General features: G+C 36.4%; 1 protein-coding gene across 5 annotated transcripts in view; it reads right to left on the bottom strand.

Moving 5' to 3' along the window:
• hoxa3a (homeobox A3a) overlaps window positions 1–18,442 on the bottom strand; it is a 43,352-nt gene that overhangs the window by 1,169 nt on the left and 23,741 nt on the right. Inside the window, exons 2-3 of one of the 5 annotated variants that reach the window (XM_017455013.3) lie at window positions 11,647–11,725; window positions 3,325–3,844 (exon numbers count right to left, since the gene is read on the bottom strand). In XM_017455013.3, the coding sequence (XP_017310502.1) occupies window positions 3,325–3,727 (403 nt within the window). In that variant the 5' untranslated portion in view covers window positions 3,728–3,844; window positions 11,647–11,725. The other 4 variants (XM_017455011.3, XM_017455009.3, XM_047150416.2 and 1 more) reach the window with 4 other exon arrangements.

Below are 18,442 nucleotides of genomic sequence, written 5' to 3'. Positions count from 1 at the left end.
GTACATTGACTCATGGAGCCTTTCCACAATGGCAATGATGCACCCCTAGTGAAATAAAGACATTAAGCGTGTGCTTAGCTGAAAGTCTTGATAACTGTACAGTCCACCTGAAAGTTTTGGAACAGCAAGGCCAAGTCTATTGTTTTTGCTGTATGCTGAAGACATATGGGTGTGAGATCAAAAGATGAATATGAGATGATAGATCTGAAGATTCAGCTGTCATTTCCTGATATTCACATCTAGACGTGTTAAACAACTTAGAACATGACCCCTTTGTTTGAACCCACCCATTTTTCAAGTGATCAAAAATATTGGAACACGTAACTGACAGGTGTTTCTTGTTGCCCAGGTGTGTCCTGTTAGATTGATTGTTTAAACAATTAATAGCTTTGAATGTCTACACTTGGGTTTCACCTGTGAAATTTGTTGTTGACTACATTTGTTGTTTTAAAAAAAAAGATAAACCAACATGAAAAACATAGAGCTGTCTATGGGAGAAAAGCAAACCATTTTAAAGCTGAGAAAAGAGGGGAAATTGATCAGAGCAATTGCACAACGATTGGGAACAGCCAATAAATAATTTTGGACTGTCCTGAAAAATAAAGAAACCACTGGTGTACTAACAACAAGACATCAAACAGCTCGGCCAAGGGAAACAACAGCAGATGGTGACAAACAATGTGAGAGCTGTGAAGAAAAACCAAAAAATGACAGGCAGTGACATCACCAACAACCTACTGAAGCAGGGGTGAATATGGTAGCTCAGTTTTAAATTCAGTGGACTCCTGATCGGAAGGTTGTGAGTTATAATCCCAGCACTACCAACCTGCCACTTCTGGGCCCTTGAGCAAGGCCCTTAACCCTCAACTGCTCAGTTGTATAAAATGAGATAAAATGTAAGTCGCTCTGGATAAGGGTGTCTGCCAAATGTCGTAAATGTATCACAATCTACTATTTGAAGAAGATTTTGAGAGGAGAAATATAGCGTCTATACCACAAAATGCAAACAATTCATCATGAGCCACAAAATTTCTGGAACCAAGATTAACCTCTACCAAAGTGATGGAAAGGCCTATATATGGAGAAAAAAGGATCTGTTCATGATCCAAAAGATACAAGCTCATGGGCAAGTATGGTGGAGGTAGTGTCATGGCTTGGGCTTGCTTGGCTGCTTTTGGAACAGACGCACTAATTTTTTTTGATGATGGAACTCAGCAGAATGAATTCAGAAGTCAACAGAAACATTCTTTCTGCAAGTTTACAGAGAAAATAGAATGGCCAAGTCAATCACTAGACCTTAACCCAACTGACCAACATTTCAGCTCCTGAAGAGGAGACTGAAAGGAGAAACCCCCCAAAGCAAACAACAACTGAAAGAAGCTACAATACTAGACTGGAAAGGCAACACAAAAGAAGAATGCAGTTTGTTGATGTCAGTGCTTGATGCAGTTATTGCAAGCAAGGGATATGCAACCAAATACTGTTATTTACCTTTATCTGTTGGAATACTTTTGCTTACCTAAAATTTGGGTGGTCTGCCACCAAAGGTGCCATGTTCTAAGTTGTTTAACACATCTAGATGTAAATTTAAGGAAATGAGAGCTGAAATTATGATCTATCAAAATAGATCTAAAACCTGTAAGTGTAAAAGTACAGTTAAAGTAGCTTTTTTTATTAGCTTTACATGCCTTGACAGAGCAAAACAAAAAATAAGTTTTCATGGAGGCGTCCATGTTTTTGTTTTGTTTTTCCAGTTAGTACTCGAACTTCCCGAAAAGGGTGTTGAGGTCATTGTAACTTGCAAATTAACACTTACATGGTGCCAGAAACGTAGCCTAAGCCCATCAGAAATTTTCACTGAAAAGCTTGTATTTTGAGAATTCTGGTACAATTGCTCTTTTGGTGGAAAAAAGGAGCAAAAATCGTATTATTTAGAAATTAGAACACATATTTGACAATAAAGGAAGGTCATATAATATACTTTAGCTACTCAGGGAAGTGTTTTGATCAGCCAACACAAGAAAATACCTTTTATTAATGACAAGACTTCTGCAAAAATGCAATAAAGAGATGTCTACTGATAAATGCGAGTAAAATATCCAAACCCTGTGAAGATAGGTCTAGCACTACAGAACATAAACAGAAACTCACTACACTGTTATCTTTTAATCGTTCACTGTGCTTTGATTAATTATTCACCTTTTTTCAAAGTATGCAAGGGAAGGAATTTCACTATCCTGTGGTGTATATGTGATTAATAAAGACACATTATCATTATAATTTTTGCGTCAGACCGTTGAAGCGCAAGATTCATCCGCAAAGCCAGTAAACGCTTTTACTAAAGGGCATATGGATAACCTTAGAATCACAGAGCACATTAAATAGTGAAGCGAAATGAGCCATTCAGCGTGCATACATTCATGCTAAAGGTTTCTGCTTTTCTGCTATAGTATTTGAGGCGTTGGGAATGAGAATTAAACAAAACCTGAGTACTGTAAAAGGAGTACCACACATATAGGCCTTCTGAACGAACCTACACGAGAAATGTAATAGGAGAAGCATACGAGTTACTGCACTTTATTTTCCTGAAACACGACACAGTCTCTCTCTCTCTCTCTCTCTCTCTCTCTCTCTCTCTCTCTCTCTCTCCGTTAATCAAAATATTGATTAACGCCGATTTAATGCAATATGCAGTATAAATAATAAATAAGCAAGCTGTTAGATGAACTGACAAACCAAATGAACCATTTGCGTGAATAAATTATTTTTCAAGTTTTTTCCTTTATGTTTGCGGTGTGTACACACAACGAAAGAGAAATCGTGGAGGACAATAGGACATACAAAATGCGTTTACTTTAGTCTGGAGGTGAAGACAGGAGAACGAAAAACGGATCTCTTAGGAGAAGTTAGGATATTAGGAGACAGAAAGTGGGTAGAAAATATTTGTCATAAAATGTACCAGACCCTGAGATTCTTGTTGGATTCGACCGGAAACAGAGACTCACATTTTATTGTTAATTTTCCCCTTATAAATTAGGTTCTTAGGGTTAAAAATGGTAGGCAGCTACGCCATGCTATGCTAAATTCTTGCCAACGTTCTATCGTCCAATACAAAATTAAGTTCTTGGCTCTTAACCATTTGTCGCTCTGTCTCATTCACTTCCACTTGCATCAAACGTTTAGCTTGTACATAGTTTTTCTTCGCTGCTAAACACATTTGTGGAAATACATTATTTTTGTTTTTATTCATGTTTAGTTTGGCTTCTTTTTACATTTGGGGTGTGTGCAGACCTACAGATTTACTGGACTTATTTTTGTAATCACCTGAACTTGTAATAGGCCTACTCGATTTTTGCTTGGTGCTCTGACGCGACTCTTTCATCCAAGGGAAGATTTGCTTGCGGGTGGCTGATGTTAGGGAACCGTGTCCTGCGTTCTTTATATTTTGCCCATTGTTTGAGTTTCGGGCTAGGTTATTAGGAGACAGTCGATCATTGACTCCCAGCGTATCTTGGGTTCCTTTCCTCTTGGAGCAGTCTTCAAGTTTGTGAAGCGTAGCGGAGCCACTGGAGATCTGCAAGGAACAGGCCGGTCGTTGCTCGTCACTTTCCACATGAAGGGCCGAGAAATAGTTCTGCTGATTGGCATCGTAACCCAATCCGTTTGCTCGTTGATTGGAGTAGCCACTGTAAATGGCCAAACCGTCGCAGTAGGTCGCGTTCTGCATTTTGCCGTTTCCCAGTGCTTATTTTAATAGCTGACAGGGTCCTGACACCGTCCAAGAAGAACATTTGCCCGATCTTATCATGTGACGCCTCTCCTCCAATAGGCTCCAGGGGTGCACCTAAAGTAGAAGGAGATACGATAGGCGAGTGAAATCGGTCCTATCCATCTTACTTTTCAAAGCCTGGTTGACAGCGAAGAGAGAGCTAGAAGGGTGACTCGCCACTTACCTTATGGCCAAGGGTAACAATAGTGAATACTGACGATTGACGATACATAAACATAAACACATGGAACTGCTCTATATACACCGACAGAGCTAGGTCTTCGGTCAAGAAATACATATAAATTGGCCAAAGCCATTTGTTGCATTACCCTTTTCCTACTAAATTTTTATTGATATTGTGCATGATAATCTGCAATCTGCGAGGAATTTCCGGGTCTCTACATATGGATTTGGCTTGATAGTCGGAAGAGTTTTCTTCTTTCTCACTCTAAACCTGATTGGCCGGTCGCCACAGCTGCCCATGACACCATAACGACCGCATTCCCCTCCATTCGCAAACGCCCAACAAAGATGGATAGAGGTCCTCTGGGAAACCTGAAAAACCGGGCGGCCGTACGTCTCTATGACCACGCCGTGAACCTTTCCTCAGCAGCTCATAATAATGGCTGCTGTCGCCGCATACACTACCGTTTGATGTATGAGGGTTACCAGGTTAGAGTTAGAGAGAGAGAGAGAGAGAGAGAGAGAGAGAGAGAGAGAGAGAGACAGTGAGCCTCAGTAACCGATGGCAATCAGCTTTATGTTTGTTAGCATCAAAGCCAAGCCAGTAACCGAAATTGCAAGAAAAAAATAATAAAATAAAAAAAAGTTACAATTATTAATAATAATAATAATAATAATAATAATAATAACAACAACAATAATAATAATAATAATAATAATAATAATAATAATAATAATAATAATAATAAATAAATTAATAAATAATCCAAACAATATAATACATTCTATATATAAGATAAACTGTGATGTTTATACAACAGAAAACTTATAACAAACAGGCCTAATTACAAATATTTTATCTAACATTATTCATTGGAAGAGTATAATATATTATCTGGACAAAATTCACAGGTAAGAACTTAAATAAGTAACACGATATTCAAAATTAGTTGCAGATAATTACACTTATACAATACAACAACAACATCAATAATAATAACAATAACAACAATAATAATAACAATAGGTATTATTATTATTATTATTATTATTATTATTATTATTATTATTATTATTATAAGTAGTAGTAGTGGGGGGGAAATGTTAATCAATTATTTCAGTTCATAATTTAATTTAATAATTAAAACCCCAAATTGTAGTCTACATCAATTAGTAAAAAAAAAAAAATAAGCCTGCAACATAATAATAATAATTATTATTATTATTATTAGTAGTAGTAGTAGTAGTAGTAGTAGTAGTAGTAGTATTGTTGTTGTTTTGTTTTGTTTTATATATTTTTATAAATTATGAAATGTATAAGAAACAAAATAAAAGCTGTTTAATACAAAGGTTAACAAGTTAAATGAAAATCCCTCCTCAGTTTCTCTCACACGAAACTGTAAGAAGCCCGAGCTGCACAGCATGAAGACCCCCGCTGCCGCACTAGAGGAATCTGGCTTGTCTATGAGTGAGCGAGTGTGTGTATGTGTGAGTGTGAACTCTCCCTGAACCGAGATTTATGTCGCGCGGTCATAAATCACAAAAGTCCGCTATTAAACATCCACGCGATAGATAGCCTCCGCTTCTCGCTTTCTTACCTTCGCTTGTGCCGATCAGCGCACAGCACGGTGCGAGCTGCTCTCATTCAGCGGCTCCAGAGAAAAGTTCAGTCGGAAAAACAGCAGCAAAATCGCACTTTCAGGAGCCCTGCCTGAAGGAGCTAAAAACAAACCGCCGAGCTGAAGGTGCTCAGAAAAAAAAACCTTTAGGTTCACGTGAACCGGTACAAAAGAGAGATTACGGTCCCTTGCGCCCTGGTCCTGGCGCTTGAACATACATAAGCCAAAGACGTGTCCTTGTTCTAATGCCCGACATTAAATCTGGCAATGGGCTGCGCTTAAGTGAGTCCTTCAACATGCACATATAGACACATCAAAGCGCGTGCACGCAGACACACCGACACATGCACAAATCTCAGCAAACTCCTTCGAAACAGAATGCCACCATTGTGCAACTAATGAAATGAAGTTTAAATAGAAATATCACAATCCCTTTTAAAAGCATGGAAAGCAGATAATATCATATTTACACACATAAAAAAATACCTTACAGTGTAAGGAGCACATTTTCGAAATCATGGCAAAATAAGCGGAAAATGTTGGCCTTGAAGGTTTATTTTTGCTTTGTTACCATTGCTCCATAAACTAGGCTGATGCTAGGTACAATCTATCACACACACACACACACACACACACACACACACACACACACACACACACACACACACACACACACACACACAGTAGAAGAAATAAAAAGGATATGTAAAAAATATATTGTCTAGATTTCCGCATAAAATAAATAAAATAACACGGAATTTGGGGTGTCCACTCATACTTACCTTTTATTAACAGCATTTTAAAAAAATAAAATTGAAGTGCTCACACAGACATACAAAGGTGAACGCTAGCATAGCACGGCGTGGGTTGGTGTGTGGGATCCTAAAAATCCACGAGTGTGCATTTTTTTTCATAGACTCAGCACTTGGTTAATTATTTACTCCATTGTTTTTATTATAATGATTGTTCGGGGATTTTTTTTTTGACTGGCTAATTGTTAACACGATAGTGAAGAAGCCCAGTGATTCTGCATTACAAGTAAGCAAAGACCTGAGGGGCTATATTTCATTGATATGGCCTATCAATCTACAAATCAAGACATGAAAACCTATTCATTTGGAACTGTTCCAATATCATTTTAAAATGACAAATTGCACCTCTAAACCATAGTTTGAGTTTGTATAACTACGTGTGTTACCCTTTTAAAAGATACCGTAAAAGGGACACAGTCTCCTGTAGGTTAGTTTAATTTAAATCTGTAGAAAGAAATTGGTAATAAAAAGGGTTTTTTTTATTATAAACGTTCTAAACACAGCCTAAACAAAACAATAACAACAACAACATTAATAATAATAATAATAATAATAATAATAATAATAATAATAACAACAATACTATTACAACTACTGCTAATAATAATGATAGCAATAATAATATTGATAATACTACTACTACTACTAATGATAATGATAATACTGATAATACTAGTAATAACTACAATATCACTACTACTACATTTACATTTACATTTACATTTATTCACTTAACAGACGCTTTTATCCAAAGCGACTTACAAATGAGAAAGATACAAGCAAAGTACTACTACTACTACTACTACTACTACTACTAATAATAATAATAATAATAATAATAATAATAATAATAATAATAATAATAACAATACTACTACAACTACTACTAATAATAATGATAGCAATAATAATATTGATAATACTACTACTACTACTAATGATAATGATAATACTGATAATACTAATAATAACAACAATACTACTACTACTACTACATTTACATTTACATTTATTCACTTAACAGACGCTTTTATCCAAAGCGGCTTACAAATGAGAAAGATACAAGCAAAGTACTACTACTACTACTACTACTACTACTACTACTAATAATAATAATAATAATAATAATAATAATAATAATAATAATAATAATAATAATGTGCAAGATTGCGTTTTACGGAAGACTTGAATTTACAGTTACCCAGTGTTCATTTGGGTCCAATAGTGTCGGAAATAATTCAACACTGGGAATTTTTGTATGTACAACAACAAAAGTGAAAACTATATTCTAAAATATGTCCATAGCAACAGTGTAAACACAGTAAAAAAAAAATAATAATAATAACATGGAGGATACCAAAAAAGTAACAATTCCAGTATAGAACGTTTACGCTTTCAATTTCTTTTCAATAATCATAGCATTTGTTTCTATATATCTGCCTTTTTTATTCTCTCTTTCTTCCTTAAATTTTTCTTCTTTCCTTCCCTCCTTTCTTTTTGAGTTCGGATCGAATAGTCATTAGCTCGTGACCAGCAGCTGCCCAGAGTCCCCCGGCCCATAAATCAAGGCTCGAGTGCCGTGACCTCGGCGTAGTTGCCCGCGCCTGGATGCTACTCCGTCTCGCTTTATCTCATCTTTTCCCTTGCGGACTTGAAACGACCCTACGATGCTCCTTTGAGTTTTATTGTCTTCCTTTTGATTTGTTATTATGGGAAGAACCCTATTTACACACTCTTCAAACTAGAATGCTTTGTAAACCATAATCGCGCCGTCGTGTGCTCTTTAAAAGAGTCAATAATTACTTAGCCTATTCTCTACAACTGAAAAGGTCATACAACTCATACAATATTTGTATATGCTGCTAAATGATTAAAAGACTGAACTATTCTATATAACTAAGGAATGAATAATTGGAATGTAAATGTATTTATATCAGATAATCTAATTATAATGAAGAAATACAAATGGCATTTTCTTAGAGACGGATTGTAGGCCACACTATTTCCTAATAATCAATTATTTGTCATTGATGCATTGCTATTTAAGACAAAATTACTGTTCATTTCTAAATAGTCCAGTCAGTAGTTTAGTGGGAATACCGCCACAAACAATTTTGATTTAGATTTTTTTTAGCTTAGAAATATGTTGCTGAAGAGGACGTGATGCCTGACTGTAGATAGATAGACAAGTTTTTGTTGTTGTTGTTGTTGTTGTTGTTGTTGTTGTTGTTGTTGTTGTTGTTTTTAGATATGTCTTTGCATGCCGTTACAATATCATTTTTGGAGAGAAAAAAATGAAACAATAATTACACTGTAATGTAATCAGAACTACCAAATATTCTTAAATGTGACGTTCATTCAACGCGAGCTTACTGCCACTGACCATTTCCCAGAGCTGCAATAACTCATGAGAGTAATGAACAATCAACGGAAATACCTCAAAATAAAATCCATCCTCCTTGTGCAGGGATCCTCTTTTTATGACGCAAAACACTCGTCCAGCAACGTAATACCATCTATCAATCTATCTATCTATCTGTCTGTCTGTCTGTCTGTCTGTCTTCACTATAGACATAATAGCCCCACTCTTTTGAATGGAGTGGGATCGCACGTTAAAAGAATCAAAGCTTCATCGCACAACACATCCTCCACTTCCTAGTCTCCTCTTACCATTATTTCACATCCATATTTAGCGCCCTGGTCACGTGATTCACGACCCAGCTTTATAACATTTATTTCAATATGTGAAACACAGTGGGGTCAGTCTGCCACGCAGTCGGATCACTGAGTGACCGAGGACCGGTACTTTCGAAACTTCCATATTTTTACATCATTTTTAACGTCCTCGTCGAAGTTTTTTTTTTTTTTTTTTTTGCACCACATTACATCAGATGAACTTTGACTTTATAACCAGGTTGTGGCGGTGGCGGTGAGTGCGCTTGCGCGAGGTGAGGATAGACCTATTTAAAGTTTCAAGTGTCTGTTGATTGTAGATGAATGGGTGTGAAGCCTAGAAGGCTGGAGCTTTTCTGCACGAGGAAATCCCTGGCTATGGTTGACATGCTGATCATTCAACACTGGACTTTCTTTCCATTATCGGGAGCTAAGTGTTTCCACAATTTTTTTTTTTTGCTCCCCTCCCATTCTCTTGCTAAAGAACAAAAATCATGTGTGGACAATGGCAAATGCAGCACTCAGTTGAATTTGCGCATCAGAGAGTATAGCAGTCATCCGGGAAATGAGGCCCTCTTTCGGCGATTAAGGTGCTTCTCCTCCACCCCCACCCCCCTTACAGAAAGACGTGGAGAGTGGTTCAACCTTACAACGCAGAGTACCAACAACACTATCGATAATATCTCAACGTATAACGTTCAGTCACTTGTATGAATTCATGCCACAATTTAGCTACAATATAACCATAAATTTAATAAGCTTGTATTGTGGATATGTTCTATCATAGTAATGCTTGTGAAATAGAGGGCTCGTGGGAGGTCATCTGTCTCACGAGATGTCTGTGGTGTGGCATTTTTGGTGCTCATTTTCGACAAGACATTGTTTAACCCGCGTGGCGAGTCTAGCGGATGTCGTAGACTTGAAGACCATTAATCAACTCAATCGGACATAAAGCCTCCCCCATTCCCTGCCTTCAAGTTGCCCTAGGACATTTTTATTTGCGGAAGTAAAAGTTTCTTGAACTTAGTCCAATTTACCTTTCAGGGAGTTATTTTATATTAGAGGGCTTTTTTTAATCCTCTCTAATTAAGATTTGTTGAAAACCCAGCAGTGATTAGTTTTAAACGACGCTTTTGACCATAATTACCATAATTTAACAATTCCTTAAGGCAGAGTATTGTATTTAACTTGCTTCAAATGTTTGTTTCAGTTGTTTAACTCTTACAAATGCTGCCCCATTTCAGCCAGGGAGCACCAAGAGAAGCCCTCAGTGTCCTTCTTCGCCATCTCATCTGAACTTTTCCGACATTAAAACCCACGTGGAGATTACATATAAATACCGTGACTTGCACGTTCTCGACAAATAAGGTAATGCCGGCACAGAAAGGATATGGTTAACGCCAAAACCCATCCAAAATAGTTTATATGTGCCAATATCAAGGCGAATAATAATAATAATAATAATAATAATAATAATAATAATAATAATAATAATAATAATAATAATAAGACAATCATCACCATGGAAAAGCATTAAGATGCCCCGATTAAAAATCTTACTGAAATGTTAAGATTTACTAAATTCATGACGATTTCTTTCGTAACAAAGACCTACCATTGTTTCAAACGTGCTTAATATGTAGCCAATATCTGTTAGTTTTGCTGTTTACATTTATTTATTAAGAGTTTTCTTTCTATATGGCCGGAGGCAAACTAGCGTATAGTGTGCTGAAAATAAAGACAAATTGTTCCGGCAATGTGTCATGTAATCACAACGGCTATATATATAAAGGTTTATAGCGTTTGTCATGTGCTCGTGTTATAGATTTCATGCAAGAAATAGACGTCATTTTGAGTATGACATTAAGGCTGCAGACCTGCTTTTGCATGTCACCCTATTAGTGAACAGTGTAAAATTGTTCTGTGTTGTGTGATTTCGGAGTTATTAAAAATCTGTTAAAACTACTAAAATCATCTAAATATAACTGTTCATGGTTTTTAATATATATATATATATATATATATATATATATATATATATATATATATATATATATATATATATGTATAGTACTGTCATGAAAGCTCATTAAAAATGACAATACTGGTGGTATATACAGAGTAACATCACCATTGTGACGCGTGGTTTGTTGTGGCCAGATCACTAGTGTGATCATACAGAAACGGCTCTGTAATCGCCTACCACTAGAGAGGAATATGTATTTCTACTACAGATAATGCTCATTGTAAACAAACCATCTCTCCACAACCTGATCCTTTTGGGAACATTGTAAGCAAGCAGAAGTAAATATATATATATATATATATATATATATATATATATATATATATATATATATATATATATATATATAAGGTTAATATTAACTAGGCCTATTCATTCTCACACATTAGACTAAGAGTGAATATAGCTGCACGCAAATTTATAATGAAAAAGTCTATGCGGATAAAATAAAAATCAGCATCCAACTCACTTGTACACAAACAAGAAATCACATGACTGTAGACTTGATTGGTACATACATACATACACAGTCATTGGAATGGCCAGGTGTGTGTGCATCCTTACCTGAAGAAGAGATGGCACAAGGATGCACTATGGGAAGAAGGTGAGCCGGCAGAGGCAGTGTGATGCTCTGGGCAATGATCTGTTGAGAAACATTGGGTCTTGGCATTCATGTGAATGTTACTTTGACACATATCACCTACCTAAACATTGTTGCAGACCAGGTACATCCATTCATGTCAACGGTATTCCATAATATAAGTGGCCTCTTTCAGCAGGATAATATATCTTTCCTTATAAATTCTTTATTCTAATATTTTGAGATACTGGATTTCTGATTTTTTAAAAAAGTCTTGAAATATTTCACTTTATGCGTAATGAATCTAGAATATGTGAAAAGTTCTACTTTTGATTTAAATTACGGAAAAAAACACGATATTCTATTTTTTTTTAGATGCATCTGTGTGTGTGTGCATATATATATATATATATATATATATATATATATATATATATATATATATATATATATATATATATATACACACACACACACACACATATAGATATTGATATAGATAGATAGATAGATAGATCCACTGAAACAAATGAGACAAGAATATTATACTTGGTCCTCAATATATATTATACAAAAAATTATACATGGTCATGTATTTATTGAGTAAATTAATGATCCAATATTACATATCTGTGAGTGGCAAAAGTATGTCAACGTCTAGCATTTGCAGTTAATTTGAAGGTGAAATAAGAGTCAGGTGTTTTGAATCAATGGGATGACAATCAGGTGTGAGTGAGTGAGCATACTGTTTTATTTAAAGAGCAGGGATCTATCAGAGTCTGATCTTCACTACACGTGTTTGTGGAAGTGTATCATGGCACGAACAAAGGAGATTTCTGAGGACCTCAGAAAAAGAGTTGTTGAAGCTCATCAGGCTGGAAAAGGTCACAAAACCATCTCTAAAGAGTTTGGACTCCACCAATCCGCAGTCAGATAGATTGTGCACAAATGGAGGAAATTCAAGACCATTGTTCCCCTCGCCAGAAGTGGAGACCAACAAAGATCACTTCAAGAGCAAGATGTGTAATAGTCCACAAGGTCACAGAGGAACCCAGGGCAACATATAAGCAACTAAAAGTTTATCTCACATTGACTGACATTCGTTCATGATTCCACCATCAGGAGAATATTGAACAACAATGATGTGTATGGCAGGGTTGCAAGGAGAAAGCCACTGTTCTCCAAAGAGAACATTGCTGCCCTTCTGCAGTTAAATATCACGTGAATGTGATAGTGGTAATATTATGGTTTATAATATAATGATGCCTGTGAATTCTAAAGGAAAATGTCAGGACATCTGTCGATGATCTGAAACTGAAGAGAAAGTGGGTCATGCAGCAAGACAGTGCCCCTAAACACACGAGTCGTTCTACCGAAGAACAGTTAAAGAAGAATAAAGTTAATGTTTTGGAATGGCCAAGTCAAAGTCCTGACCTTAATCCAATAAAAATGTTGTGGAAGAACCTGAAGCAAGCAGTTCAAGTGAGGAAACCCACCAGCATCCCAGAGTTGAAGCTGTTCTGTACTGAGTAACGGGATAAAATTCCTCCACGTCGATGTGCAGGACTGATCAACACTTTCCCCAAACGTTTATCTGCAGTTATTGCTGCACAAGGGGCTCATACCAGTTACTGAATGCAAAGGTGCACATATTTTTCCCACTCACAGACATGTAATATTGGCCAAGTATAATATTTTTGTCTCATTTGTTTAATCGCGTTCTCTTTGTCTAGTTGTAGGACTTGTGTGAAAATCTGATGTTTTAGGTCATATTTATGCAGATATAAAGAAAATTCTTAAGGGTTCACAAACTTTCAAACACCACTGTGTGTGTATGTGTGTATATATATATATATATATATATATATATATAACACCCTTGGTGCTACTAAAACAGCTCTGACCCACAAGACCTTTGAATGTGTGCTGTGGTATTTTTTATTATTATTATTTATTCACGCTTTTTAACAATTTGTTGTTGCATTTAATATTGTGGAACGTCCAAAGGACATTAGTACCTGTTATATAGCCTAGCCGTTCTAATCAGTCGTTTGCTCTCCAGCCGTTCCGGTATTATTCCTAAAATGAATAAGATAAGAGGGGGAAATCTCTCTCTCTCTCTCTCTCTTACAAAGTGTAGACACCTGTAGATGCTCGGTCAATAAATGTTATATTAAAGTCTCTTAACAGAAAATGTCACCAATCTTGTTTACAACATGTCAAGATACTGAAAACACATACACATTGGAAGTTTCATAAGGCCTATATAGACCTACTACTTTGACTAAAAAGCTTACTGACTGAAAATTCCTTCCTCTTTCAGTAAACTGCAAAATTCTGCTGCATTTCTGTATAATTTTCTTGTACTGAAAATGTATATAACGTTTGATTTGGGTTTGGGGTTTTTTTTGTTTGTTTTACCGCTTTACCGCGTTACGTTCGAGTTTCACTACTGCCCCACGCGTCCAAAAAAAAGATTGCATGAAAGGGCACTTGAGATAGTAAGGTCAGAGGTCAGGGGTCGTGCATAGTGCTGCACTTCAATGATTGGACAGCTAATCTGTGTCCTTTGCTTGAACTCAGAACTATTTGGCAGGTACCGCCTGACACTTAGGTCATTTTTTAGCTGCGATGAAAAGGTGCTTTAGAGGTCTGTTGTTACAATAAACATTTTCATAAGAGAGATTTTCAAAGTCAGAACTATTAATTATAATAGTGAATCAATGGCGAACGTGTACAGATTGTCTGGCATCGCACAAGACAAAAATAACTTCCTTAAAAGACAACAACCTGCTGGTAATAATAGAAAAAAACATATATAGGCGCCTGCCTTAACCTGAAATCCTGAACGATATAAGCCACTTAATTACACACACACACACACACACACACACACACACACACACACACACATATATATATATATATATATATATATATATATATATATATATATATATATATATATATATATATATATATATATATATATATAAATTTAAAATAATACATGAGAGGTGTATATATATATGTATGCATATATATACATTATATATATATATATATATATATATATATATATATATATATATATATATATATATATATATATATATATATATATACTAAACCCATGTCACTCACTTTCTGAGACGGCCACATCATCAACCCTGCGCATTTCCCCCACAAATGTGTTACTCGTGTTAATGGTGTAAAACTACAGTTATAATTCCTGTCAGTGACAACATCCTTTTGATATTTCATTATATAATTGATTTACGTGAATTGATCACGCTCACTCTACATAATTCAATCTAGTAATTAGAAACTCGTTTGCGTTAAGTTGGGTATAAGCAATGAGAGTGAGTTTGATGAGAAACGTGATGCTTATTTATAACGTAATACTTTTTCTTTATTTTTTTTAAATAATTGAATTAATTGATTCCACAGTGCTCTCTCGAATCGCACCCAAGCCCAGTTATTTAAATGTTGCCTAGTAACGGTAGGATAACAATTACTTAAACAGCGTGTAAAGGTTAAGTTTAAACATAGACCCGGAGAAATTGGATCCGGAGCCTATATAATACAGATTAGCATAATTGTTTTATATTGGAGCATTATTTTTCATTATATTTTTATTTGTAAATTGTCAGGATTGAATAAATTAACCTCCGGCAGAGTACATTATTTTGATAAGATTTTTTTTAAACATCAGTACAGAGGTTAAGTATAAGACCGACTTCATTAAAGGCTTAATTATATTTAATTGAGTATAAAACTCAGTAGCTCCATGAAAGTCTGCGGAGAATACAACTGAAATGGCAAGTGAATAAAGTGTTATTTCTTAGTTCTATCAACATTACTTGCTCAGAGATGACGCACAAAAATATATGTACGTTGCCTGTGATTTATGGCTGTAGTTAAACCAGCATTTATTGTGGTGGAATACCTGTTAGACACAATGGACTCTTCCATGTAACATTTTGATCAACTGTATTTTAAAGCATTCTGGAGTAACGTTTACGAGTAATGTTTTATACATTATAGCATTTTAGACACAAAGGGCTCTTTAAGCAGCATTGGATTGAGTCTGTCTGATCTATATATATATATATATATATATATATATATATATATATATATATATATATATATATATATATATATATATATATACGAATTACTGACAATAGACGCGTTTATTATTTCCACGATACAAGTACTTCAAATGCTACAGCATTGCACTGGTGTACAAATAACTAAGTACACTAAGTATTCACAGCTTGAATGACATAAAACACACCACACACAAATACATGGAACTAACAAAGACCAAGTTTACGGATTATTTTTAGAATGATTAGTCCTACATTTGTGCTTTAATTCATTTGTACACGCATCACAGCCCACGTCCACGAAGAGAACTCCGGTCCAAATGTAAGATTCACTCTTCCTATTCGTAATGACGGACATGGTCTAATATCGACAGCAAGAATGTCATGTTAAACTCTTTCATTATTCCAGAAAAGAACAACAACAACAAAAAGAAGCAAAGTGATCTACCCGTTAGATGGGTGGATTCTCCAGTTCAAAACGTCTGAGTAAAGAAAGGTGACAAATAGATCAATTTGAATGGGAGAGGCAGACTGAAGCACCCCCTCCTTCGATGTTAAATAGAAATTAACACTGTGAAGTTAGTCCGAATACTGCTTTGTATTCTCTCGTCTTGCTCAGTTCTAATGTTCTTCCACCATTATAGACTTAATGAACATGGAGTGGGAAGTAACGTCTGCTGCTGCTGGCCCGCGTCCGCTTTCACTTGGTGGCTGGAGGAAGAAGAGCTGCTAGAACGGATCTTTGTATTGGGCAGTTTGTGGTCTTTCTTCCACTTCATGCGACGGTTCTGGAACCAGATTTTTACCTGTCGCTCTGACAGACACATCGTATGCGCTATCTCCACACGACGACGGCGGGTCAGGTACCTGTTAAAGTGAAATTCCTTCTCAAGCTCAAGAGCTTGCTGGCGAGTGTAGGCGGTGCGTGACCTCTTAGGCACTCCTCCAGAGTAGTTCGCGGTCACTAAACAAATAAATAAACAAAAAGATATCATAGATACACATGGTATTGGTGGATGACCATGAACACCAAGCAGCCACTAAATCTTGAAAAACAGTAGCCTGTAGGTGTGTTTTACATGGTTGGATTCGATTATGTGTTTCATTTTCAACCAGCCCTGATGTGTCTAGTTTGGGGCAGTTATATGTGATCCAACATGCCCAAAGGTATAATTATTAACGAAAACCACGTATAAACGACGGGGCGTCTTTAAGATCGCATGAAACAGAAGCAGATGGCAGGGTAGAAACAAAACAGATAATAAAATTTACGAGGGCTCCTAATTACCTAGGCAACTCGTCCGGGGTAGTAAATCGTCCAGATAAGGGTCAAACATGTTACTTAACAGGTTCATTTCATGTGTTCCGACGAACACCTTCAAATTGATTACCGGTGTTTTATTGACCGTTACATATACTTACACGAATTAACGTGGACTTTTTTCATCCAGGGATAGACTACCGGCTCTTTTCCCTTCTGCGGGTCAGAGTGAGCTTCAGTGACGAGGCTACAATCCTTGTTCGCGGTCGTTGTGCAGCCCTCGGTACCCAGGTGGGGCCCATGATTTTGTGGAACAGACCGAGGTTGTATGTGAAGCCGATCGTTGAAATCGGCGAGGACGTTGGTCGAGGTGTTCCCGTAATCATAGCTCGGGTCTTGGTAGTTTGATCGCGGGTATGTTGCCCCTTCGTGATGGGAGAAGCCTGATTCTTTCGGTCGCTCGTAGTAGTCTGAAGAGACGGAGATGTAGCCGTTGTCTTCGTATTCTTCGCAGGGCGGGAAAGATGGCTCGATGTAATTCGAATTGATCAAGTATGAACTCATGGTCATTAATTTGTGATGTGCAACAATTCTATTTTTATCGCACTGTCTTTTTCCAGATCTCTTCAAAAACCCACCTACTCCCTCTGTCAAATGTACGAAGTTGTCCAGTCACGTGGAAAAAAAGACCAATCAAAATCTTCCGTGGGTGCCGGGTAAACAAGCACCAATAGCAGGCTAAGAACGCGCACAACGACAATTTGACGGACTAACCACGCGTCTCTGTTTCTTTGAAAACGTAACAAAAATATTAAATCTAAAAATGTTACCAATAAATAGATGATTAGGAGTTCGTTGAAATAAATATGCACACGGAGAAGATAAACCTACTGTTTGAAATAGGTTGTACAAGAGGATAAATAAGAATAAGTATACAGTCCTTAGTTTCTCCTTAGAAATTAATAACAGGCCTATCAGATTTCTAGACGCATTCATTCAGTTAATAAAAGGAGCAGAAATTCTGTTATAGTACCGTGCAGACTCTCATAGACTCTCATATAAAATCTTGGCATCGATTAACAAAACGAACCGAAGAAAATGTGTTTATCAGAATTTACATAAGCATTCACCTGCAGTTTAGGGTGCTTCAAGGTTTATTTAACGGTCCATTGAATAAACAAGAGCTCATCTGGTTGTACTTGGAACTCCTTCTGACAGGGAAACACCTGTTCTACATAGACCATTTAACGGTTACCCCCATTTGGACCAACGAAGAACCTCAAGGGTTCTAATTTCCTAGTCTCTGCATAATAATCCGCATGTGATGACAAACAGTTATTTACAGCAGAGGTTCTCAAACCTTGGACTACTTTCACCAGAAAATAAATTCGGGACCATCAGTAC

This window comes from Ictalurus punctatus, chromosome 24, assembly GCF_001660625.3.
Source record: "Ictalurus punctatus breed USDA103 chromosome 24, Coco_2.0, whole genome shotgun sequence".
In the NCBI taxonomy this organism is placed as follows: domain Eukaryota; kingdom Metazoa; phylum Chordata; class Actinopteri; order Siluriformes; family Ictaluridae; genus Ictalurus; species Ictalurus punctatus.
The sequence above is the reverse complement of the archived record's forward strand: the minus strand, read 5'-3'. Positions and strand labels throughout refer to the sequence as shown.